A 24,014-nucleotide genomic window follows, 5' to 3' on the forward strand; every position below is an offset into this window, starting at 1 on the left:
TTATATTTGTGGTTAAAAAAGTTCATTATACAAAATTTATCGTAATTTATCTTTAAAATTCATTTTCTTCATCATTATCATCTTTTTCTTCATTATTGCCTTCCTCTCTCGAGTCCAATGCAATATTTGTGTAATCAGAGCCTGCAAAAATTTTTCAGGCTAAATTACAAACTAACCCATGCTTCCTGAACCCGCATGAGTTGCAGCAGTCTGACTTACAATTACAGAATATTAAATTTAAAATGTTTGGAGGACCAGGTGGCTGAGTTATTCTAACTGGAATTAATACATTATTTTGTAATTCCCATCCCCAATCGGTTGGGTTCATGTTACTGCCCTCTCCATGCAGCCAAATTTGTGTTTGTAAATATACCCTTTTTAAATGCTGGATAAATGCATCAACAGATGAAAGAATTTTTTCAACGACAATCTTTTTATTTTTGACAATAGCCATTAAGTACATTCTGTATCGGTAAGTTTCAGCTAATTGGAAATTACTCAGTTTAAACTGCTCAGGAATATTCGGTTTCCTGAAACTTATCGGGGCATTGTACATAGCCATAAGAAGTTGGCAGCCATGGTCAATAATTTCAATGTATCAATACTGCCAACATAATTTTAAGTGCCAAATTAAAAAAAAAATTGAGATCATGAAAAGGATTATCATGTTTTTTTATAATATCCTATGAAATTAGAATTTAGTCGTTGCGATATTTATTTTCAGTGACCCCAAAGACCCCCGAGTAACAAGTTTGGGCCAGTTATTTAACAAATTACCATAATAGTCCAGAGGAAGACGTTTATTACACCTGCTGCAGGCACCAGTTAGTTTGCACACTCTCGCCGAACTCATATTCATTTTCAGCGACCCCAAAACCCCCCGAGTTACAAGTTTGGCCCAATTATTTAACAAATTAACATAATACTCTAGAGGAAGACGTTTATTACACCCGCTGCAGGCACCAGGTAGTTTGCACACTCTCGCTGACCTCATATTCGTTTTCGGCGACCCCAAAAACCCCCGAGTAAGAAAATTTACCGAGTTGCAAATTTATAATAATTGCCTATTTCAAAATGCACTTTTGAAATGTATTTTTCTTATGCACAAATGCAATTTCAGATTTCTTATTCATTACATTAGTTCACAAAATTTCCTGACATTCTCACGAATCCAACGCACCAAACTGCATTAAAATCCGTCTTACTGCGCCAAAAATCGACAGTATGGCCTTTTTTTGTACTTCAATGCCTCGACTGACATATCTTCTAAGAGTACTATATCGTTGCAATTCACGAATAAAGGCGGGTTGACATTACTAGTGAATAACGAACGTGGCTCACGCTTACGTATTTTGCCCGTGCTATTGTTAGATATTTTATTATCTATTTTCAAACTCGAGAAGTACATGTGTATATATACAATGCATAGATACAAATGTACTGCTCGACTTTGAAAATAGATAATAAAATATCTAACAATAGCACGGGCAAAACACGTAAGCGTGAGCCACGTTCGTTATTCACTAGTAATGTCAACCCGCCTTAATGGTGTAAAATATCGAAAGAGACGTAAATGCCCCAAATATGTACTCTCAAGCGAAACTCCTTGAGACCTTATATTACTCAAGAGATACCCAAATCTGGCCGCTACAACACCAACTACCCTTTGTTCCCATGCAAAAACGATAATCCTCCAAACTTGCCGCAGGCTCGCCCAATAAAGGATTTTTGGGCTTTATCTAGGAAATTTATCATGGTGGCTGGGAATCCCAAGATAAGGAACAATTTAGACGAAGAATTTGCGAACAACTAAGGGAAATTGATCTAAATTCCGCCCAGGACCTCACGAAAGACATTCGAAGAAATTTGGGCCTAGTAGAGAAGAATGGGCAACTGCACTAATAGACTGGGAGATATTATACAGAAGTTCAGCCACGATTTTCTAAGTCCTGCCTTTTGCAACACTGGAAGGGTAGACAATGTACTTACAATCTGTGGAAACATCCACAAATTTCCTGTGATATTTTCCTGTAAAAATTAGATTTTCCCAAAAAATAAAAATAGGGTTTTGCGATGAATTTCTAAGTCCTGCCATATCCGTAGATAGACAGGATACTATCGATTTTATGAAGAAAATTTTTTGGGCAGGAGGGTTGCAAACGGGGTAACGGAGTATATATGTATATAAACATGTAAGGAAAATAATGAAATTTTCATGATTTTCTAGGTCCTGCCAACTAAATAAACTAAACATATTTATTTCAAAATGAACAAAAAAAATATTGGCATGACGTCTCCTAATGTTTAAATATACTTGTCCCTTGGAAAATTCTGCGGAAAATTTTCACCCTGATTCCGTGATTTTCTTAGTCCTGCCTTTAAAAAGTTATAATACTCAAATACAATCAATACCTTTTCGGTACTCGGCAGGAAGGTTAAACGGTTCTTGTAAGACGGCAGGAGTCCTAGATTTGAAAGAAAATTCGTGAAAAAGTCAACGATTTTCTGAGTCATGCCATTTTGCACATGTTTCAAGAATCTTAATATAAGTCTATTTACAAAGAGGCAGGATGGTTTTATGGTTATTTTGTATACAGGGTGGGGCATTAGTGTGACAAAGTCCAATTACTCGTTTGTCGTAAGATATACGAAAAAAGTTATTTAGGTAAAACATGGGCCACAGATAGGACTATGATTTAACAGTATTTTCTAATATACAGGGCTACCCGTTTTCACAGGGTGACACAAATTTATGTTTTTTTAAATGGAATACCCTGTATATTTTTACATTTTTGGATTCTACTCGATGTTCTCTTTAATAAAATATAGTGTTTTGAAATATTATACGAGGTAGTTTAAAATATAATTACGTTTTTTTTGTTAATTTTGTAGGAACATTCACACCCTATACATATTGTTAGTGATTTGATATCCAAACTTCTATTCATTTATGTTTAAACGATTTTTAATATAGTCTACTATTGTCAGTTATTAATAGTATACCAAAATGTTTAATTTTAGTATACGGGGTTGGTTGAAACTCGGAATGAGTATTTTCTGAGTTTTCTTAAATGGGACACCCTGTATTTTAGTATTATAACAAAATGATATTGTATGGTACCTTTTTATTTGTTAAGCATTTTGTGTATCATATTTATATATTAATTTCGTCAGTAAATTGATACAGACAGATTACTCAGGTGGTTTTTGGGGTTTCTGAACAAGAATGTCACATTAGAACAGATCTTTACCTAGTGCTAGGGGTGACTAATATACACGCCATATTCTTAAATTTCGAGGCTTTCAGACACTAAAGTGATGCAAGTCGATTACTCGAGGAGTTTTGTGGTTGCTGAACATGAATACGCCATCAGAATCGACCTCCAAAAACTCTCTAAATTCGAGATCAGTCACCTTGGGCACCAGGTGCTCCGAGGGTCGGTTGTAATGTCATATTCGTGTTCGGTCATCCCAAAAACCCTCGAATAATCTGTTTTCTTTAATTTATTGCCGATATCCCACGAAACTCCAGATGACGTGCCTTAGCAGCAACTCTGGGCACTACGTGATTCGGAGGTCGGTTCTGCTTGCGTATTCGTAACTCCATAAACCTCCCAAATAACAAAATTTTGCCCTTAATACACTGATTTTGACAGGTTTATGCACTTTTGGATGCATGTTATGCACTAAAATGCAATTTCCACCCATTTTTATATTGTACACCTTTTATTTGAATTTGAAAAATAAAAAAAAAAAAATAAAAAAAAACGGTGTATTTGCCGACTTAAAGCAAGAGTAACTTTTAGTACTAGAATACCTCATAATTTAATACTCTACTCTCAAAAATGTCTAAAAATTTAAAGACCAATAAGTTATAGTCTACGAGCTAGTGAACCTTCCGACTAACGGTCGTCCTGTAAAGCTAGAAATTTTTCTAGTGATAATTCATAGCACACCAAGGCTAAAAACCATGACCTGGCAGGCCTCAGTGGTGCACGTGTATCTACCAGGTGAATCGAAAAGTGCAAATTTAGGGGGTAAAATAAACTTTCTCCTGTAAGGTTTAAATTTAAGTATGTGTTTGAGTAAGTCATTCAGAAGAAATGTGTACAATGACAGGCGATTCTGAAGAGCATAAGACCTTGCCAGGCGAGGGGAAAGATTAGGGGTTTTTCCTAAAATTATTCTTTTTGCATCGAGCAAATTTTTTTTAGGTTTTTTGAATCATTCCAAACAGAAAACGTCTTTAGTGATTTTTCTCTTAAGTTAATAGTTTTTGTTATATAAGCGATTGAAAATTTTGAAAATTGCGAAATCGGCCATATTTAACCCTAAATCGGACATTTATCTAAAAATTTCAATGTTGCCAAGATACGTAGATATTCTTTAAACATTGATTGATGAAATCCCGAAGAGTTTTTTGCAATAAAATATCGAAAACCCCTTTGTTTTTTTAATTGCTAATCAAGCAGGTGCGACACTGTAGTATAAGTGAGGACGTTTGAGTTTGCATAAATTCATTATCTCGAGAATGGGAAAATTTCAAGAGAAATCCTCAGACAAGTCGATTTTTATTTTTAAATTAGGACTTTTTGGCATATATATAATACTAGTGACGTCATCCATCTGAGCGTGATGACTTAATCGATGATTTTTTTAAATGAGAGTAGGGGTTGTGTGATAGCTCATTTGAAAGGTTATTGAATTTTCTATTCACTAATATAAACATTAACATAATTATTTGTACAGGGTGTACAAAATTTTTTTTTTTATTAAATTAAGTTTGATTAAATTTGACAAATAGAAGAAAAATTTTTTTTGTACACCCTGTATAAATAATTATGTTAATGTTTATATTACTGAATAGAGAATTAAATAACCTTTCAAATGAGCTATCACACAACCCCTACTCTTATTTAAAAAAATCATCGATTGCGTCATCACGCCCAGATGGGTGACGTCACTAGTATTATATATATGTCAAAAAGTCCTAATTCAAAAATAAAAATCGACCTGTCTGAGGATTTCTCTGGAAATTTGCCCATTCTCGAGATAATGAATTTATGCAAGCTCAAACGTCCTCACTTATACTACAGTGTAGCGCCCGCTTGATTAGCAATTAAAAAAACAAAGGGGTTTTCGATATTTTATTGCAAAAAACTCTTCGGGATTTCATCAATCAATGTTTAAAGAATATCTACGTACCTTGGCAACATTGAAATTTTTAAATAAATGTCCGATTTAGGGTTAAAAATGGCCGATTTCTCAATTTTCAAAATTTTCAATCGCTCATATAACAAAAACTATTAACTTAAGAGAAAAATCACTAAAGACGTTTTCTGTTTGAAATGATTCAAAAAACCTAAAAAAAATTTGTTCGATGCAAAAAGAATAATTTTAGGAAAAACCCCTAATCTTTCCCCTCGCCTGGCAAGGTTTTATGCTCTTCAGAATCGCCTGTCATTGTACACATTTCTTCTAAATGACTTACTCAAACACATACTTAAATTTAAACCTTACAGGAGAAAGTTTATTTTACCCCCTAAATTTGCACTTTTCGATTCACCTGGTAGATACACGTGCACCGCTGAGGCCTGCCAGGTCATGGTTTTTAGCCTTGGTGTGCTATGAATTATCACTAGAAAAATTTTTAGCCTTACAGGACGACCGTTAGTCGGAGGGTTCACTAGCTCTTAGACTATTATGAGATAAAATAATATCCGTTGATCTACCCAAGACGAATGCCTATGACCAGTACTAGAAATTCACAATTGATAAAATCGATTCATCTCTGGAAGAGAAATAAACGTAGCAGTTTTCGTTTTCCTAAATAAAATTTTTCTAAATCCTTTTGAACTCAAAAAACCAAAAAAACGAAAAATTTTTCAAATCGATTTTTCTAGAACACTGCGTATTCTTCTGAGTTAAATCAAAAGTACCTTTTAGTAAAAAATTATCTCAGAATTTAATAATCCAGTGTCAGAAATGCTTAAAAGTTAGACAGAAAAGTTATTCGATAAAATATCCGTTTCCGTACCCAAAACGGACCCCTATGACCGGTACTAAAAATTGACAATTGATAATTGACATTTGACAATTGACCTCTGGAAGATAAATAAGTGTACCAGTTTTCGTTTTTCCAAATAAAAGCGTTCTGCAGCTATTTTAAAGAAACTAATTACAAGACTTCGATATGCTTCTTCTAGACGAAGCATATCGAAGTAAAGGTCGTCCGCCAACCAGATGGTCTGATGACATCAAACAGATCGACAGAAACTTGATGCAGACAGCACAGGACAGAAATGCATGGAGAAGACTGAGGGAGACCTATATCCAGCATTGGATAGATCCGGGTTGAATTATGACGATGATGAATTTCAAGACGCCATCTTTAAAGAGCTTTAGCTTTCCACGGAAGCATTTTTGAACTAGCTGAATTAAGTTAAATTTTCTTAAAATCATTTGAGGAATCTCCGGTTTTCGTTTGTTATGATAACTTCTGGACACCCTGTATAAAATAATGGGTAGGTAAATTCCCTACTATAACCAATAAATCGTAAAAATTGTTTATTTACTTTTATTGCGTTTACTTAGATAAAAATATGATCTAATCACTTAAAATAAAGATGTTACAGTTTGCTATTAGATTTGAAAAGTGTGTAAAAATGCCGAGACATTATGCAGGAAAATAATATTTAATACGATAGGATTGTTTTAATGATATACAAATTAATTTTTTGTATTATTCATCTTTGCGGTTATCCTGCCAAGTTGTAAACGGTTTTAGATTGGTGTTTTTTAAGCATACTCGACATGGTATGACTCAGAAAATTGTGGTGATATGAATATGTTTGTATAACACTCTGAAATAATTTTACAGACACACAATTAAATTTTTTTATACGAAATAACTATACAACCATCCTGCCTCTTTGAAAATAGATTTATATTAACCTTCTTGAGATACGTGAGAAATGGCATGACTTAGAAAATCGTGTAATTTTCCACGAATTTTCTTACACATTTTTTAACTATATATAATAAAAAAGGTGTAACTAAACATCCTGCCATTTTGAATAATGTCTACTGAAATTATTTATTTTATAACAAAATTTATTTTATGACTTAGAAAATCACGGAACCAGAGTGAAAATTTTATACAGAATTTTCCAAGAAACAAGTGCAGTTAAACATTAGGTGACGTCATGCCAACATTTTTTTTGGTCATTTTGAAATAAATATGATTAATTTATTAAGTTGGCAGGACTTAGAAAATTATGATTATGATTATTATGAAAATTATTTTCATTACATGTTTGTATATCTGTATACTCCCTTAGTCCTTTTGCACCGTCCTGCCCAAAAAATTTTCTTCATAAAATAGATAGTGTCCTGTTATTCTATGGATATGGCAGGACTTAAAAATTCATCGCAACTCCCAAATTTTTTTTTCATGGAAAATATAATTTTCACAGGAAAATGTCACAGGAAACCCGTGGATTTTTCCACAAATTGTAAGAACCTTTTCTAACCTTCCAGTATTGCAAAGGGCAGGACTTAGAAAATCGTGGTTGAACTTCTGTTAATATCTCCCGGTTTATAATTCGATAATATAGTTTAGTTAATTATTGAATTGTAATTTATGATAACTAGTTAATATTTAAATAAATTTCTTCATTAATAAAAAAATCGATAAATATTTTGGGCCAAAACTTTTATACGTTTTATAGATACGTTATAACATATTATCCTCTTCAACAATTGAAGTGATTATCCCTAATTTTCAAACTGTGTTGGCATAAAGAAATTCCTATTGAAGTCACTGAATAGGAAACTTGCATATTTTTTTTATTAAATAATAATTTTAAGTTTCGTTTAAAAATAAGATTTCCAAAATTTCACGCCTCAACACCTCATAATAACTTAGAAGGACAAATTTAAAATCTTCTGTGTATTTAATCATTTCAAATGATCGCAAATGCGCGTTAATCCCGGACACAGTGACAAAGACCAAATGAAGTATTATAAAACGTTTTAAAAATGAAAAAGGTAGATACAGTCGAACCCGCTTATTAGAATACCTGTTATAGGAATATCCCGGTTTAAAGAATAGAAATTTGAGGTCGCGAAACATTTCTACTAGCAACCAATGATCTGTTATTAGAATAACCCGGTTATACGAATACTTTTGCTTGGCAACAAGGCTTTTCCAATAAGTGGGTTCGACTATTAAAATAAATGGAATGCAGATAACACAGAATTACAAGAGATATTATGTATTATTACATGTAGTGGGAGAGGACTCAACATTAAAATCACAAAAATAAACAATCAAGTCGAAACAGTCGAAAATAAACAATCAACGTAGAGACAGCATTAAGAAATTTAAATATCTTGAAGACGTGAATATACCATTAGCAAATAGCTCGAAATACTTTTATCAGATTCAATAACTATCTTTGTCAGCTCGAAACTCCTTTGGGTCTCTGTATTTGAGTTTTAAAATGCTACATATGGCCGATAATAATGTACGATACGGAGACCTGGTAACTTAAAATACGAGCTAAGCCGTACTGAATTCCATGGGTCGACCATAGATAGTAGAAGTGAAGAGATCTTAAGAAGAGATAACACACAAAGATAACTTCTAAACATCTTTAAACCGCCGAAGCTCTCATATGTTATATTTTAAGAGGAGACAAATATAATATTTTAAAAACGATTATGATGGGCAAAATTGAAGGTCGGAGAAGACCAGATCCCAAACCATACTCATGGTTCTGAGACATCAGAAGGTGGTGCGTCATACTTGTTATCAGTACAATAACAAAAAGAGCAGGAGAATGATCTTTATGCATAATCCAATCAACATAAACGCCTACACTCTGTATAGAGTACGGACCAAAAGAAGAAGAATTTAAAAATATATTATGACATAAAAGATGGTAAAATCAAAAATGAGAGTATATATAGTTGAGTCCAGGGTTCTTTACCCGTGCGTCATCACTTAAAGCATACGAAATAAGTCGCAAATTTACTAAACGTAACAGAAAGTGACAGAAAATGACTACTGCTCCGATAACCGGTTATATTATAAAATTTTACGTCATTAAATAAATATATTGTCAAAAAATGTAAGTTTTGCTTTAACATTTCTATCTATCAGCGAGATTCCTACAGCCTCTGCCGCTTCTTGCATTTCGACCGCCATCGTTTTCTGTCCATCCATTCGTCTTCTTTGATGGCTCTATCTTTCACGATGTGCCGTACATTTTCTTCCCAGGCAACTGAAGGTCTTCCCCTTCTTATTCTTTGGTGTGGTATGTAATTTAAAGCTTTCTTTGGCCATCTATCTTCATTCATTCGTTTCACGTGACCATACCACACTAGTTGTCTAGTTTCAATTTTATCTACACTGGAATATACAGTATGTGTCCTCCTTCTAATATCTTCATTCCTGATGTGATCTTTTTTTAGATATACCACACGCTCTCCTTAGATAATCCATTTCTACTACTTCTATTCTTTTCCTATCTTTTTTTGTCATCTGCCAAACTTCTGCCCCATAAGTCATAATAGGCTCTACCAAGGTACGATAGATTGTCAATTTCGTTTCTTGCCTTATATCTTTAGACCACAGTAGAGAGCTCAGAATGTTTACCGCTTTTTTGCCCTGCTGCGTTCTCTTTTCGATGTCTCTTTTGGTAGTGCCTTCTTTAGATATTATAGATCCGAGATATTTATACTCATTACATCTTTTCGTGGTTCTAATTTCTAACTCTGGATCTTCTTCATCATCCCCTATTTTAAGATACTCTGTCTTTGACATATTCATATTGAGGCCCCATTTTTCTTTCTTTCTTTTCTTTCTTTAGTTTTCTAAACATGTAGTCCATGTCTTCCTCATCATTCGCTACGACTACCTGATCATCTGTAAAAAACAAAGTTGTTAGACATTTACAACTGCCTATGTCTATTCCCATTCCGGATACTTGTTTCCTCCACTGCTCTAGCGATGATTGAATATATATTTTAAATAAAGTCGGAGACAGACAACAACAGCTTTAACATTTTGGTGCAGAATTACAGCTACATATATTAATAGAATACATTCTTTTAATTTCATTAGTGATTAATAAATAAATAAACAATTTATAAAAAAAATCAATAACATATTTCTTTTGTCATCTTATTCACTTTGGCGGAAACTTAAACAAAATTATTCCGTAACTGTGTAACTTTGTATGTTGTAAAAATTAATTGCAAAATAAAATACACTTACCGTAAAATTTCAAACTCCAATATAACATTAGTTGTGAAAACAACTGTTTGTGTAATATAAAAAACTTCAAAATGCAAAAATTCGACAAAAAAACGGCAAAAAATTTAACAGACTGACAGCCACAAAAGTAAACAAACCAAAAACGTCACAAACTGTACTTTAAATCTGAAAACGTCTTTTTCTGTACGTCCAAATGTTTTTTTGTACCTATCTCTTTTTAATAATATACTGAGTCTAGAGTTAGAGCGTTCACAAAAATAACATGTGTTTTTAATTAATAATAGGCGGTAGCTGGTTTGTCATTAATTTGTCATTTATCTGGATATAAACTCTGATTTGATCCATTATATAGGGAAGAAAAGAGTAAACTTGCGCAGACATGTCGGAAGTCTAGACTCAAGACGTTAAATCAACAAGATATGAAGTAGACGAGGCCAAAGTAAGAAGATATGTCAGGATATAATTAGCTAAACAAAGCGGGTGGGAAAAATAATCCAGTAAAACTCAGAATAATAGTAATAGCAGCATTCTTTTGACAGTCTGGCTACTAATGACTTTTCCAGAATTTTAATCGAGAAAGTTATTTATTTTTGAAGGTCTACATATTTGTTATTTTTTGCAGCCACGACTATTAAACTATTTTCAGCAAGGGTTTTACTGCGTGTTCGTCTTCCACCAAACGTATATCATGCTCTACTCAGGATAATTATTGGTAATTCGTTTATCCATTCAACGACTTCGTCTTGATTTAAACCTTCTTGAATCCAACGCACATATTCAAAGATTTGCACGATTTCTGAGGAAGGGGCATATTTTAATAAAAGTTTTCCGATTAAGCGTTAGTAATCAGGTAATCCAGTGATTAGGACTACATCCTTGTATTTGTCTGAATTATTATTATTTTGAACCACATGTCGGATAGTTTTAATAAAAATCTAACAACACAAGAAAGGCAGAAGAATGAGTAAAATATTTTTGCTAAAATTACTACACAAGAGAAATTTCTTTCAAAAGGGCTTTTATAATAAACGTACTTTCAAATTAATAATAAAGAGCAATTAAAATGATCTATTTCAATTGTTGACTACTATATTTAATACAAAGGGTACCCCCCGTTAAGATAGGCAAAATGCCCTCACTCCCAGAATTCAATTTTATTATTTTTTTTACGTTCTATGCAACTAAAAAGTGAGATAACGCGGATTTTTAGCTCGCCACCCCCCTTACCCCTCCCCCCACAGCCAAAAACGTAGATTTTTAGATTTAATTTTTTTTAGTTGGGTTTCAATTGATTTAAAAATTTCAAAAAATTCACAGGTGTAGCTGAGGCTTTTACAAAACATGTCCATTTTTTATGGAGCCATAGGTCGAGTGTACATAACCTCAAATTTTTTTTTAACTTTTTTAAAACCTATAACTTTTTTTCGGAGGGGGCTGCAGGTCCAATTTTTTTTGCATTTTGTGTATTTTATCGAAAGTCATCTCTCTGATTTTTTTCAGATTTTTCCGTCAGGTGCGCCATCTTGAAAAATCAAGAAAACTGTTTTTTTAGGGGGTTTTTGGGGATTTTCTCCATTTTATAGACTGCAACATAGATCAACTCAAGGTTTTGTTAATAGATTATGTATAATTTAAAATAACTAAGTATATTAGGATTTTCAAAAATTGGGCGAAACACTTTTAAACCCCCCAAAAACCATGCTTTTTTAAAGTTTTGTAAGGATTTTTGCGGGTCTAATTATATTTTTTGAGATCGATAGAGCCTGAATATTTTTTTTTTCATTTTTTTACGTTACATGTGATTAAAAAATAAGACTAATCACATTTTTAGCCCACCACCCCCTCCCCCTGCCCCACAAAAACGTCAATTTTTCTATTTTTTTTGTTTAGTTAAGTTGCAATTAATTTAAAAATTTTATGAGGCTTTTACAAAACATATCTATTTTTATAGACCCGTAGGTCGAGTGTACAATACATATAACCTCAAAATTCCTTTTTTATTTTTTTAAAACGCATTTTCGACTTCCAATCGATATTTTTTTAACCCTTAAGTACTAACACACCGTCTCTCAGACGGCATCGTTTGTTGAAAGTGGGATATTTCCCTTCATAGAAAAATTTGAAGGTCATCCGTTTATGACTTTTCAAGTTGGGTTGTTATTTACTAGTATTGAATTCGGCAATTTGATGCAGGTTGTTATTCGAAAGATATTTAGACTCAAAGTGTGATTTCCGTCTAATAGACGGGGTGTTAGTGTTTGTGCCCAGTTCGTCATTAAACATAATGTGCCCCAGTTCGTCAAAAAGTTCAAATAAGGGGATAAAGACTATGAGGAAACTCTTTTGAAATGACTTGATGAGGTAGAAGACGACGTAAGCGAAGTGGGATCAATTTGTGATGAAAATGTTGCCACTGACTACCATTGCTACACTGTACAAATTTTAGTGCCTGTCAGTTTTTTTTGTTTTAATATTTTTTAAAAAAAATTTTATTTTCATGTTTATTACTCTTTGTTTAACTCGATTATAAATTTTTATCAAGATTCTTCAATTTGTTTCATTTTTATCACACTTTTTTTCAGGAATAAAAAGTTACACAAACAATCCTGCCATTCTTGTTATAATGTTTTGTATTTTAATAAATACAGAAAAACTAGATCAATTACTATGTTTTTTAGATAAGTAATACTTTCAGTAAGTCATCGAAATATTTTTTTGCATTATAATATTTAACAAAAGAAAAATAACCAGTAAAATATGAAACCCGTCTGTCAGGCGGTTAGTTAGTGTTTGCGCCATTGATTTAAGATGTTAGTACTTAAGGGTTAAAACATCTAATGAATTTACATCTCTCTCGCGGACGGCCGGTTCAATACGTGCTAGCGCTCATTTGTAATTGTTAAAAATAATAGTAATAAAATAATGACAAAAATTTCTTCAGGCTCCTGCAGGGGGGGACTTTAAACTTTGAGTTGGTCACTTTATGACTTTCATAATAATAATTTTTAATCGAGTTATTAAGCCTTGAAAATAGCCATTTTCGCGTTTTTCAAATTTTAAATTGCATGTAACTCGACAACAGTCAATTTTATAGAAAAATCACAAGTGACCTTTTTTGCTCAGGTTGATCCAGATAATCTAAAACAAACCTAAGTGAAAAAATTGATTTTTTGAATTTGTTTAAAAAATTATTTAACAATTTTCCGACCGCGGTACTGCCTGGCACCATGTGGATTTGTTATAAGGACCTGTTTTTGAATAAGTTTGTGCAAAAAAATGAATCAAAATAATTTACCTAATGGGGACAATCATACAGCATGGACTATTTGCATTATGAGCCAAACGAAGATGGTTCTGAAAACATTAAACGATCATAAACGATGAAATCCGATGATAAACAAAAAACGATAGATATTGTTGTAGATGCGAGTTGCGCAAACGGCATAATGTAGCTGCCATAATCTAATATTTATCGCATGGAAGATATTTTACAAAAATCATCAAGCCAGCAGAATATCTTACAAAACTCTTTGACAATACAGATGTTATACCTGTAATAGACGAAGACAGCGATGAAGACTTTAGAACTGAAGTGTAATACCAACGAATATAGGTACTCTCCGAATACTCTACGAGTATATACGGAGCTATATATTCTTTGGTAATACTTTCCTTATTCTTTTATAGTGTTTTACGTGGCAGTAAACGTGAATCAAAATGACATTATAATAGGCAGAGCAGAGATATAAGTTATGTAGATGGTAGAAGCACATGTTTGATGAATAATTAGAATATGTATAATGGAAGGTAATATTAGGGTCCCTACTAAATACAAACTAACAAAGAACAAAATGTTTTGATTCACAAAACGACAAGAAGTAGCATATATTAAAATAATGTATTTTTCTTAAATTGATTATTCTGTTTTATTTTTGTTTTTTGTATCCTACCCAAAAGATATCACAATGACATATTTACTTTATATAAAAATCTTTACTTTATATAAAAATATTGCAAAAATTTGAAATTATTTTGTTAAATGTAGTTTACTTGAGGACAAACTGAGCAACAGATATACTGAGAAAAAAAATTAAAACGAAAAAATGATGATTTATTGGGCAGGTTGAGAGGGAGGAGGGCTAAAATTGGGTTAAGGCTTATTTTTTAAACACATCAAACGTAAAAAAATGAAAAAATATTCAGGCTGTATTGATCTCAAAAAATATTAGGCCTGGATCCCGCGTACCAAAAAAAAGTTGATTAATAGCAAGCTGAAAATATCTGAATAGTTTAACGGTGTCTAGTCGGACAAACTTTGATGTAGGTATGGAAACAGGGGAAGTTTTAATTGTGAAACGTAATTTTAATTGTGGAACGTGCCATCCTGACAAGTTTATGATTGTGAAAACAGGTTATTTTTAAGTTTATTCAATAGCAAATTATATAAAATATCCCTAAAAACTCAGTTATTTCAAATTATACCTACATTACCTATAAACAACCTTGAATTAATCTATTTTGAAGTCTATAACATGGAGAAAATCACTAAAAACCACCGAACAAACCAGTTTTGCGGATTTTTGAAGATGGCGCACCTTACGGAACAATCTGAAAAATGTCAGAAATATAGTTTTTAATAAAATACACAAAACACAAAAAAAATAGACATAAATCCATCACCAAAAAAATATACGTATTAAAAAACAAAAAAAAAGAGGTTATAATATGTACTTGCACTCAACCTTCGGGTCCATAAAAATAGATGTTCTGTAAAAGCCTCAGCTGTGAGTGTGAATTTTTTGTAATTTATAATTTAATAATTATTAAATATTCTAATTGGGAAATAAGTCACAATTTAACTAAAAAAAATTACCATTTAGAATAGTTAATTACAAAGATGCCACAAAGAAATAGTTTCAGAATAACATTCATAATTTAATTGCAAACCAACTTATAAAAAAAAATCGAAAAATTGACATTTTTGGCTGTGGGGGAGGGGGAATAGGGGAAGTGGGCTAAAATTGCGGTGAGTCCTAATTTTTTAAAATCATATAGAACGTAAAAAAAAATAAAAAATATTCAGGCTGTATCGACCACAAAAAAATATAACTAGACCCGCAAAAATCCTTACAAAACTTTAAAAATCATGGTTTTTGGGGGGTTTAAAAGTGTTTCGCCCAATTTTTGAAAATCCTAATATACTTAGTTATTTTAAATTATACATAATCTATTAACAAAACCTTGAGTTGATCTATGTTGCAGTCTATAAAATGGAGAAAATCCCCAAAAACCCCCTAAAAAAACAGTTTTCTTGATTTTTAAAGATGGCGCACCTGACGGAAAAATCTGAAAAAAATCAGAGAGATAGCTTTTGATAAAATACACAAAATGCAAAAAAAATTGGACCTGCAGCCCCCTCCGAAAAAAAGTTATAGGTTTTAAAAAAGTTAAAAAAAAATTTGAGGTTATGTACACTCGACCTATGGCTCCATAAAAAATGGACATGTTTTGTAAAAGCCTCAGCTACACTTGTGAATTTTTTGAAATTTTTAAATCAATTGAAACCCAACTAAAAAAAATTAAATCTAAAAATCTACGTTTTTGGCTGTGGGAGGAGGGGTAAGGGGGGTGGTGAGCTAAAAATCCGCGTTATCTCATTTTTTAGTTGCATAGAACGTAAAAAAATAATGAAATTGAATTCTGGGAGTAAGGGCATTTTGCCTATCTTAACGGGGGGTACCCTTTCCCTTTACCTGCTTCTATTCTTAAAATGTTATAGCAGTTTATTTATTAAACAAATATATTTTACAGAGGAAGGTGTAGGAGAAGTAGAAGAGGAGATAATCGTGCCAGATGAACCTCCCGACTATGAACCTCCACCTGAATACAACGAGTTACTTAAAATGAAATTTTTCAAGAACTTTGGGGAAATTAAAATGCATCAAAAACGGTTAGTGATCTAAGGTTTCCTTATAGGCTATTGATTATGTACTATAGAAAGGAACTACAACGTTAACGGGGTTTTATTATTTCATATGGTCAATGAATCTCTCTATATGAACAAACCGCGGAGTGCTACCATTTAAAGGGGTGCGTTTTTGAGAAATGGGTGAATTAGTCCCTGGGCACAGGTTACATTAGGGTGAGTTCTATGCACTTTTGGTACAAACACGTCTACATAAAAATTGTTCCTGGTTAAATTTAGTATCTAAATATAACTTTTTAAAGTCAAAGATACCTTTTTTTACAAAAATATATTCAAAATAAAAAGCACAAAGAAACCCAAAAGAAAGAAATTTTGTTTTTTGTCCCATAACTTTTGTCCACGGGGATATAGGTATAGACATTGCTTCACAGAAAAAAAACTTACACATTTTCTCTTTAAAATTATGTTTTTTACAGGTCATTAGGATTTACAGTTTTCGAAATATGATTTTTCAAAGTTCGCCACTCACAGCAATTTTGGGCAATTTTCCTTGTTATTTCGCAAATGTTGTTCTGTAACTTTTTTCTACGTAACTTTAGGGATATGCAATGGTTCATGTAAGAGGAATAGAAATCAATTACCTTTAAAATGGTCTACTGTATAATGTTGTACGACTTCTTTTAAAGAGGTTATCTTTTTCAAGACTTTTAACGAGTTTTTATATTTTTTACGATTATTTTTTAAATTTCCCATTATAACTTTTTTTTCTATATGGTATATATTATACAGCGTGTAACGAAAATACAGGTCATAAATTTAATCACATATTCTGGGACCAAAAATAGTTTGATTGAACCTAACTTACCTTAGTACAAATGTGCATATAAAAAAGTTACAACCCTTTAAAGTTACAAAATGAAAATCGATTTTTTCCAATATATCGAAAACTATTAAAGATTTTTTATTGAAAATGGACATGTGGCATTTTTACGACAGTAGCATCTTAAGAAAAAATTAGAGTGAAATTTGGACACCCTACAAAAATTTTATGGGGGTTTAGTTCCTTTAAACCCCCCCAAACTTTTGTGTACGTTCCAACTAAATTGTTATTGTATTACCATTACTTAAACACAATATTTTTAAAACTTTTTGGGTTCTTAGTACTTTTTCGAAAATTCAGTTTTTATCGAGATATTTTGAATATTTGTCAAATCCACCACATATTTGTATATGGTTAAGTACGATTATGGAGACTTTGTAAAAATATGAAAATTTATGTATGATTTACATTTTTAGGTATATTTTGAACCGTATTAAAAAAGAAGCCATATCTCGATAAAAGTTGCCTTCTCGAAAAAATACAAAGAGGCAAAAAAGTTTTAAAAACATTTTGTTTAACTAATGGTATCGCAGTAATAGTTTAATTGGAGCGTACACAAACATTTGGGGGGTTTAAAGGAACAAAACCCCCATAAAATTTTTATGTAAACATATTAAAAAAGAAGCCGCAACTCGATAAAAACTGCCTTATCGAAAAAATACTAAGAGCCAAAAAAGTTTTAAAAATATTTAATGTAACTAATGGTACCACAATAATAATTTAATTGGAACGTACAGAAAAGTTTGGGGGGTTTAAGGGAACAAAACCCCCATAAATTTTTTGTGGGGAGCACAAATTTCACTATAATTTTTCTTTAAGATGCTCCTGCCGTAAGAATGCCACATATCCATTTTCAATAAAAAATCTCTAATAGTTTTCGGTATATTCGAAAAAATCGATTTTCATTTTGTAACTTCAAAGGGCTATAACTTTTTTTATGTGCATATTTGTACTAAGTTAAGTTAGGTTCATTCGAACTATTTTTGGTCCCAGAATATGTGATTTAATTTATGACCTGTATTTTTGTTACACCCTGTATAATAAAAAAGAAAGCTTATTCTGTTTACTTTAAAATGGTGTATTATAAAAAATTCTAGGGTTATTTTTGAATAAGATATGCTTTTTCAAATTGTAATAAGTACTTGCAACGATTTTTAATTTTAGGATTATTTTTTAAATTCCTCATTATAACTTTTTTATGTGATTGTGTGTTATGATTGAATCTTATTTTGTATAGGTAATGCTTTGGATCCACTTGACTCGGCCGGGCAAACTTGAAAATATGGATATTCCAATATTTACTGTCAAAGCTCCTGCACCACAAGCTTTGCTTGAAAAAATAGCATGTAAATGTACCAAAGGATGTACAAAAAAATGCGGTTGTAGGAAGATAATAATTAGTTGTTCAATATTCTGCAAAGGGTGCATGTACATGGGTACTAATTGTGGGAAGTTTAAGATAACTGAGGTGTCAGAGGAAGATATTGAAGCTAATGCTAACGAAGAGATGGACTTTGATTTTGAAAATTTTTTAAATGTCAACATTTAAATAATTTTAACTAAAGTGATGTTTTTTAAGACTAATGTTTATGTAATTCTTGTAAAAGAAATAATTTTAAATAATACAGGTAAAAAAATATCAAAGAATCACTCGGTTTCCATTATTTATTTAAATATAGATGATACCTACACCATATTAAAGAACAGAAAGTAAGCCCTCTTTGTTGCGCAATATATAGATAGTATATTCATGTACAAGAAAAAAAAGTTATAATGAGAAATTTCAAAAATAATCGTAAAAAATGTAAAAAATAATATTTTTTTATATTAAGTATTATATAATATATAATATATTATATAATAATTTTGTTTTATTTTTATATTATATTATAGAAAAATCGTTAAAAGTATAAAACCTTGAAAAACCATAATCTCTTTAAAAAAAAGTCGTACAACGTTATACAGTAGACCATTTTAAAGGTAATTGATTTCTATTCCTATTACGTGTCATTGCATATACCTAAAGTTACGTAGAAAAAAGTTACAGAACAATATTTGCGAAATAACAAGGAAAATTGCCCAAAATTGCTGTGAGTGGCGAACTTTAAAAAATCATATTTCGAAAACTGTAAATCCTAATGACCTATACCGAACATCATGTTAAAGAGAAGATATGTAAGTTTTTTTTTCTGTAAAGCAATGTCTATACCTATAGCCCCGTGGACAAAAGTTATGGGACAAAAAACAAAATTTCTTTCTTTTGGGTTTCTTTGTGCTTTTTCTTTTGAATATATTTTTATAAAAAAAAAGTATCTTTGACTTTAAAAAGTTATATTTAGATAGGAAATTTAACCAGGAACAATTTTCATGTAGACGTATTTGTACCCAAAGTGCATAGAACTCACCCTAATGTAACCTGTACCCAGGGACTAATTCACCCATTTCTCAAAAACGCACCCCTTTAAATGGTAGCACTCCGCGGTTTTTTCATATATAGATGTCCATTGACCATATCAAATAATAAAACCCCGTTAACGTTGTAGTTCCTTTTAGCTATCTTATTTTGAATATAATCAATAGCCTATTAGTCATTTTAACTTTTTTTTTCTCAACATTATATTGAAGTAAAGACTTATGTTGCATTATTGCATATTATTTGTATATAAATTTATTAAAATTATTTTTTCTACAACTGTGTTAAAAATGCAATTTTTAGCACTCCATACGAGCGTTAAAAACGCTACTTTAAGGCACTAGTGATTTAAAATTTTTAAGGCACTGCAGGTTGTATTGACCGTATACCGTATTGACCGTATATAAACTAGGGATGGCGGTTTTTGACAAAACACCGGTTTTCGGTTATACCGGTTTTTTTTGCTTACGGTTTAACCTGGCGGTTATAACCGGCTAAAAAAACCGGTTTTTGGAAAAACCGGTTTTCGGTTTTTTTAATCCAATAGGTTACAAAGTTACATTTACAATACACTTTAGTTTGCGATACTCCATTCGACTCGATATCAATATGATCAAAATTAGTACTATCGAAAGAACACGTTTTACTTTTAACACGTTTGTATATTTGTAGAATAGGTACGTTTTAACTCATTTAATACTTCCTGTATGAGTGTATCGTTAGTGCAGTCACTGAAGATGGATCTCCAGAAGAACTCCATCGATTTCCATGAAAATTGGTGAGTGGTTAGTGGATATCTCAAGGAACAAAGGTGACATGGTGCCAACTTGCGCTTTTGCCCTGGGGGTGGATGCCACCCCTCCTGGAGGGTGAAAATTATTTTATTAAAAATAACCCCACAATTCGACAGAGGGACAAAGTATAAGCAAAATTTGTTATATAAAGTTATTAAAATAAATCATAACTTTTTGAGTTATTAAAGATCAAAGATTTTAATTTTTCGTGAGAAAAATTGATGTTTTTAACCGATTTTTCATAAATAACTCAAAAACTATAAGTTTTTACAAAAAAGTTATTATTATCAAAATTGAGGCTAATAAAAAATCAAATAAACACCTTACTAGAAAAACCTTTTAATGTTAACTAAAAGTGAGTCATAGGTAATTGAATGTATATTTCTTTCGTCGAGTATCCAAATCTAAGTATTCAAGCTTAAATACAGGAAAAATGATGCATTTTATAACATTAACTTATTAAACATTTGTCAAAGTTAATAAAAGTATCTATCAAATAAGCCCCCGAACAAATTGATAGCATTAAAATTTATGTACCAATAATGTTTCAAAATGTTTCTTTTAAAAATGTTTCCAAAAAATGTTATTGTTTTTTTTTGTAAATAACTCCGTTCATTTTTAAGATATCAAGTTCACCTAAAATCTAATTAAAAGTTGATTCCAAGATCTATTAAATAGCGTCAAAATTCATCTTTTAACGTCTTTTAAATCTCTTAATTTTTTAAAAATAAAAGGTTAAATGGCCCCGGTTACATGGTTCTCGCAGCAAAATTGAAATTTTAAACGTTTCTATCTCGGTTATTTTTTATTCTACGGAAATAGTAAAATATGTATAGGATTTAGAACTGAAAAAACTAAAATTTAGTTATATATCATTTTTTACGTATATTGAGTATTTTTGGAGTTATTATCAAAAGAAATGAAAAGTACGATAATTTTAAAAATTTTGATTTTTTTAAATTATATCTTTTTTTTCAAAAATATGCATTTTAAGCCGGTCAAAATTGTTGAAATCATTAACTATGTTAACCTAAAGAAAATATTGTGAGGATTACTACAAATTTTAATTTTTGTGGAAATGGAGTATGTTTTATTTTTCACTTTTTCCTAAAAAAATCGAAAGAGTTCTTTTATTTTCATCATAACTTGCTTAATTTTGATGCTATTTACTTCTACTGGTACTCATTTGATAGGTATTTCGAAGTACTTTGACAAGTGCTTAACAAGCATATTCTATAAAATGCATCGTTTTCCCGTTATGTAAGCTTGAATACTTAGATTTGAGTACTCATCGAAAAAAATATACATTTAATTACCCATAACTGACTTTGAGATAACATTACTTTAGTTCTTTAAGTAGGAAGTGTATTAAATTTTTTATTATCTTTAATTTTGGTAATAATAGCTATTTTACAAAAGCTTATAGTTTTTGCTTAATACGTGAAGAACCGCTTTAAAACATGCATTTTTTTAAGAAAATTAAAATCTTTGATATTTAATAACTCAAAAAGCATTGATTTATGTTAATAACTTTATATAACAAATTTTGCTTAGAAGTTTCCCCTCTATCGATTTCTGGTATTATTTTTAATAAAGAAATTTCACCCCTGAGAAGGGGTGGCATCCACCCCCAGGGTAAAAGCGCAAGTTGGCATCATGTCACCTTTGTTCCTTGAAGTATCTTCTAACTACTCACCAATTTTCATGAAAATCGATGAAGGTTCAACGAAATCGGAGGTGAAAACATTCAGTGACTCCACTATTTAATTTTTATTTCTGTAGCTTTCTATTGGTCAGAATCTCCTATGAATGAAATAATCAGTAGTAATTGAACAAGAGCTCTAAAATTATCGATTGCTTTCCCGAGTGACACTTTGACAGTTTTAATTTGATTTTAAGATTATGTCAAAGTGTCACGGGGGCAACAAGTCGATAATAATTTTAGAGATTGAGTGTAATTCGCTGAGATTATATGATGAATAAAACAATATTTTTATATCATTTTAACTAATATTTTATTGATATCTTCACCTGAATATTTGCTAAACCTGTTTCTTACTGTTCTCTGTGACAAGTTGTAAAACAAGTGTCATTAGTGTAACTGAATGTTTATTTTTGTGTAATAACGAAGGGCATCTGAGGTAATGCTTGACGACGGGATATTATCAAAAATTATATTTCTGTAATTTTTATTTCTGTAGCATTCTATTGGTCAGAATCTCCTATAAATGAAATAATCCAAAAGATTATGGAATATCACAAAACGTTTTCGGTCAAAACTGACCATCTTCAGTGTGAAACCTAGATATAAGTAAACCGCTTAATTTTCAAGCAGAGTAAGATGTGGTTTACTTACGTTCAGTGTACAGGTAGTTGAAACTAGCTACGTTGAAAGGTCTGAAAACCTTTTAGTGACATTGTTAAAATATATAACATTAAAAATAATGCGACATTAAATCGATGGATCAAAATGATATATCAAAATGTTAATAAAAGCATTAGATGAAAAGAAAACTGAATACCACACATACCAAAAAAAGAAGATAGATCATTCAGAGTCGTTCTAAGACATCTACATCCAACAACCAACCTAGAAGAGGTAAAGGCGGAACTGGAGAGCCAAGGGCATATTGTGAACCAAATCACTAACATACGACATAGAATAACAAAAAACCAACTTCCGTTATTTTTTGTAAATCTAAAATCGAGCTCTAACAACAAAGATATATATGATATAGAAAAAAAAAACAGTAAAATCCTGTATAAAAGGTATATTTAAAAACCCTCAAAAGGGCCACATCAAAATCACATAACTAGTTTTCGACTGGTTTACCAGTCATCATCAGTGCTTACGTGCAATGTACATGCTAACCACCAAGATAGTATTTAACAAAAATATTAGGGTCAAAGCCCAGTGAAAGAAGTCCGTCTAGGAAACATTATTTTGAAAAGCTACATCAAGTATGGATGTTTAAAATATTAAGCTAATCTGCTGCAGGTAACATCTGAGATGTGTATTTGACTTGTTTACATGTTGAATGTATGACGGCAAGTGACTTGTTTACATGTTTAATGTATGACGGCAAGTGACTTGCCATCATACATTCAACATGTAAACAAGTCAAATCCACATCTCAGATGTTACCTGGAGCAGATTAGCTTAATATTTTAAACATCCATACTTTACGTAGCTTTCTAAACCAATGTTTCCTAGACGGACTTCTTTTACTGGGCTTTGACCCTAATATTTTTGTTAAATACTATCTTGGTGGTTAGCATGTACATTGCACGTAAGCACTGATGATGACTGGTAAACCAGTCGAAAACTAGTTATGTGATTTTGATGTGACCGTTTTGAGGGTTTTTAAATATACCTTTTATACAGGATTTTACTGTTTTTTTTGTATTACATGGTATACAGCCAACCGCAGGAAAACTTTTTCCTTGTGAATTTTTATATGATATAGACTCACTACAAAATGCAAGAGTAAAATTTGAACCACCAAGGCCTGTAAGGGATCTAACACAATGCCAAAGATGTCAGAGATATGGGCATACGAAGAACTTCTGTGTCAGGTAACCCAGATGTGTAAAATGTGCGTCAAACCACCCAACAAAAAATACACACAGAAACTTCGAACAGAAAATGTCATATGTGTCTTAAGTAATGGTAATCACCCTGCCAACTACAGGGGGTGCACTGTATACAAGCAATTGCA

General features: G+C 31.6%; 1 protein-coding gene across 2 annotated transcripts in view; it reads left to right on the top strand.

Moving 5' to 3' along the window:
- LOC126881520 (uncharacterized) overlaps window positions 1-24,014 on the top strand; it is a 98,789-nt gene that overhangs the window by 60,340 nt on the left and 14,435 nt on the right. For both annotated transcript variants that reach the window (XM_050645823.1, XM_050645822.1), the window contains one exon: window positions 16,094-16,232. In XM_050645823.1, the coding sequence (XP_050501780.1) occupies window positions 16,094-16,232 (139 nt within the window). The remainder of the gene's footprint in view (window positions 1-16,093; window positions 16,233-24,014) is intronic.

Source organism: Diabrotica virgifera, chromosome 3 (assembly GCF_917563875.1).
Source record: "Diabrotica virgifera virgifera chromosome 3, PGI_DIABVI_V3a".
Classification (NCBI taxonomy): Eukaryota; Metazoa; Arthropoda; class Insecta; order Coleoptera; family Chrysomelidae; genus Diabrotica; species Diabrotica virgifera.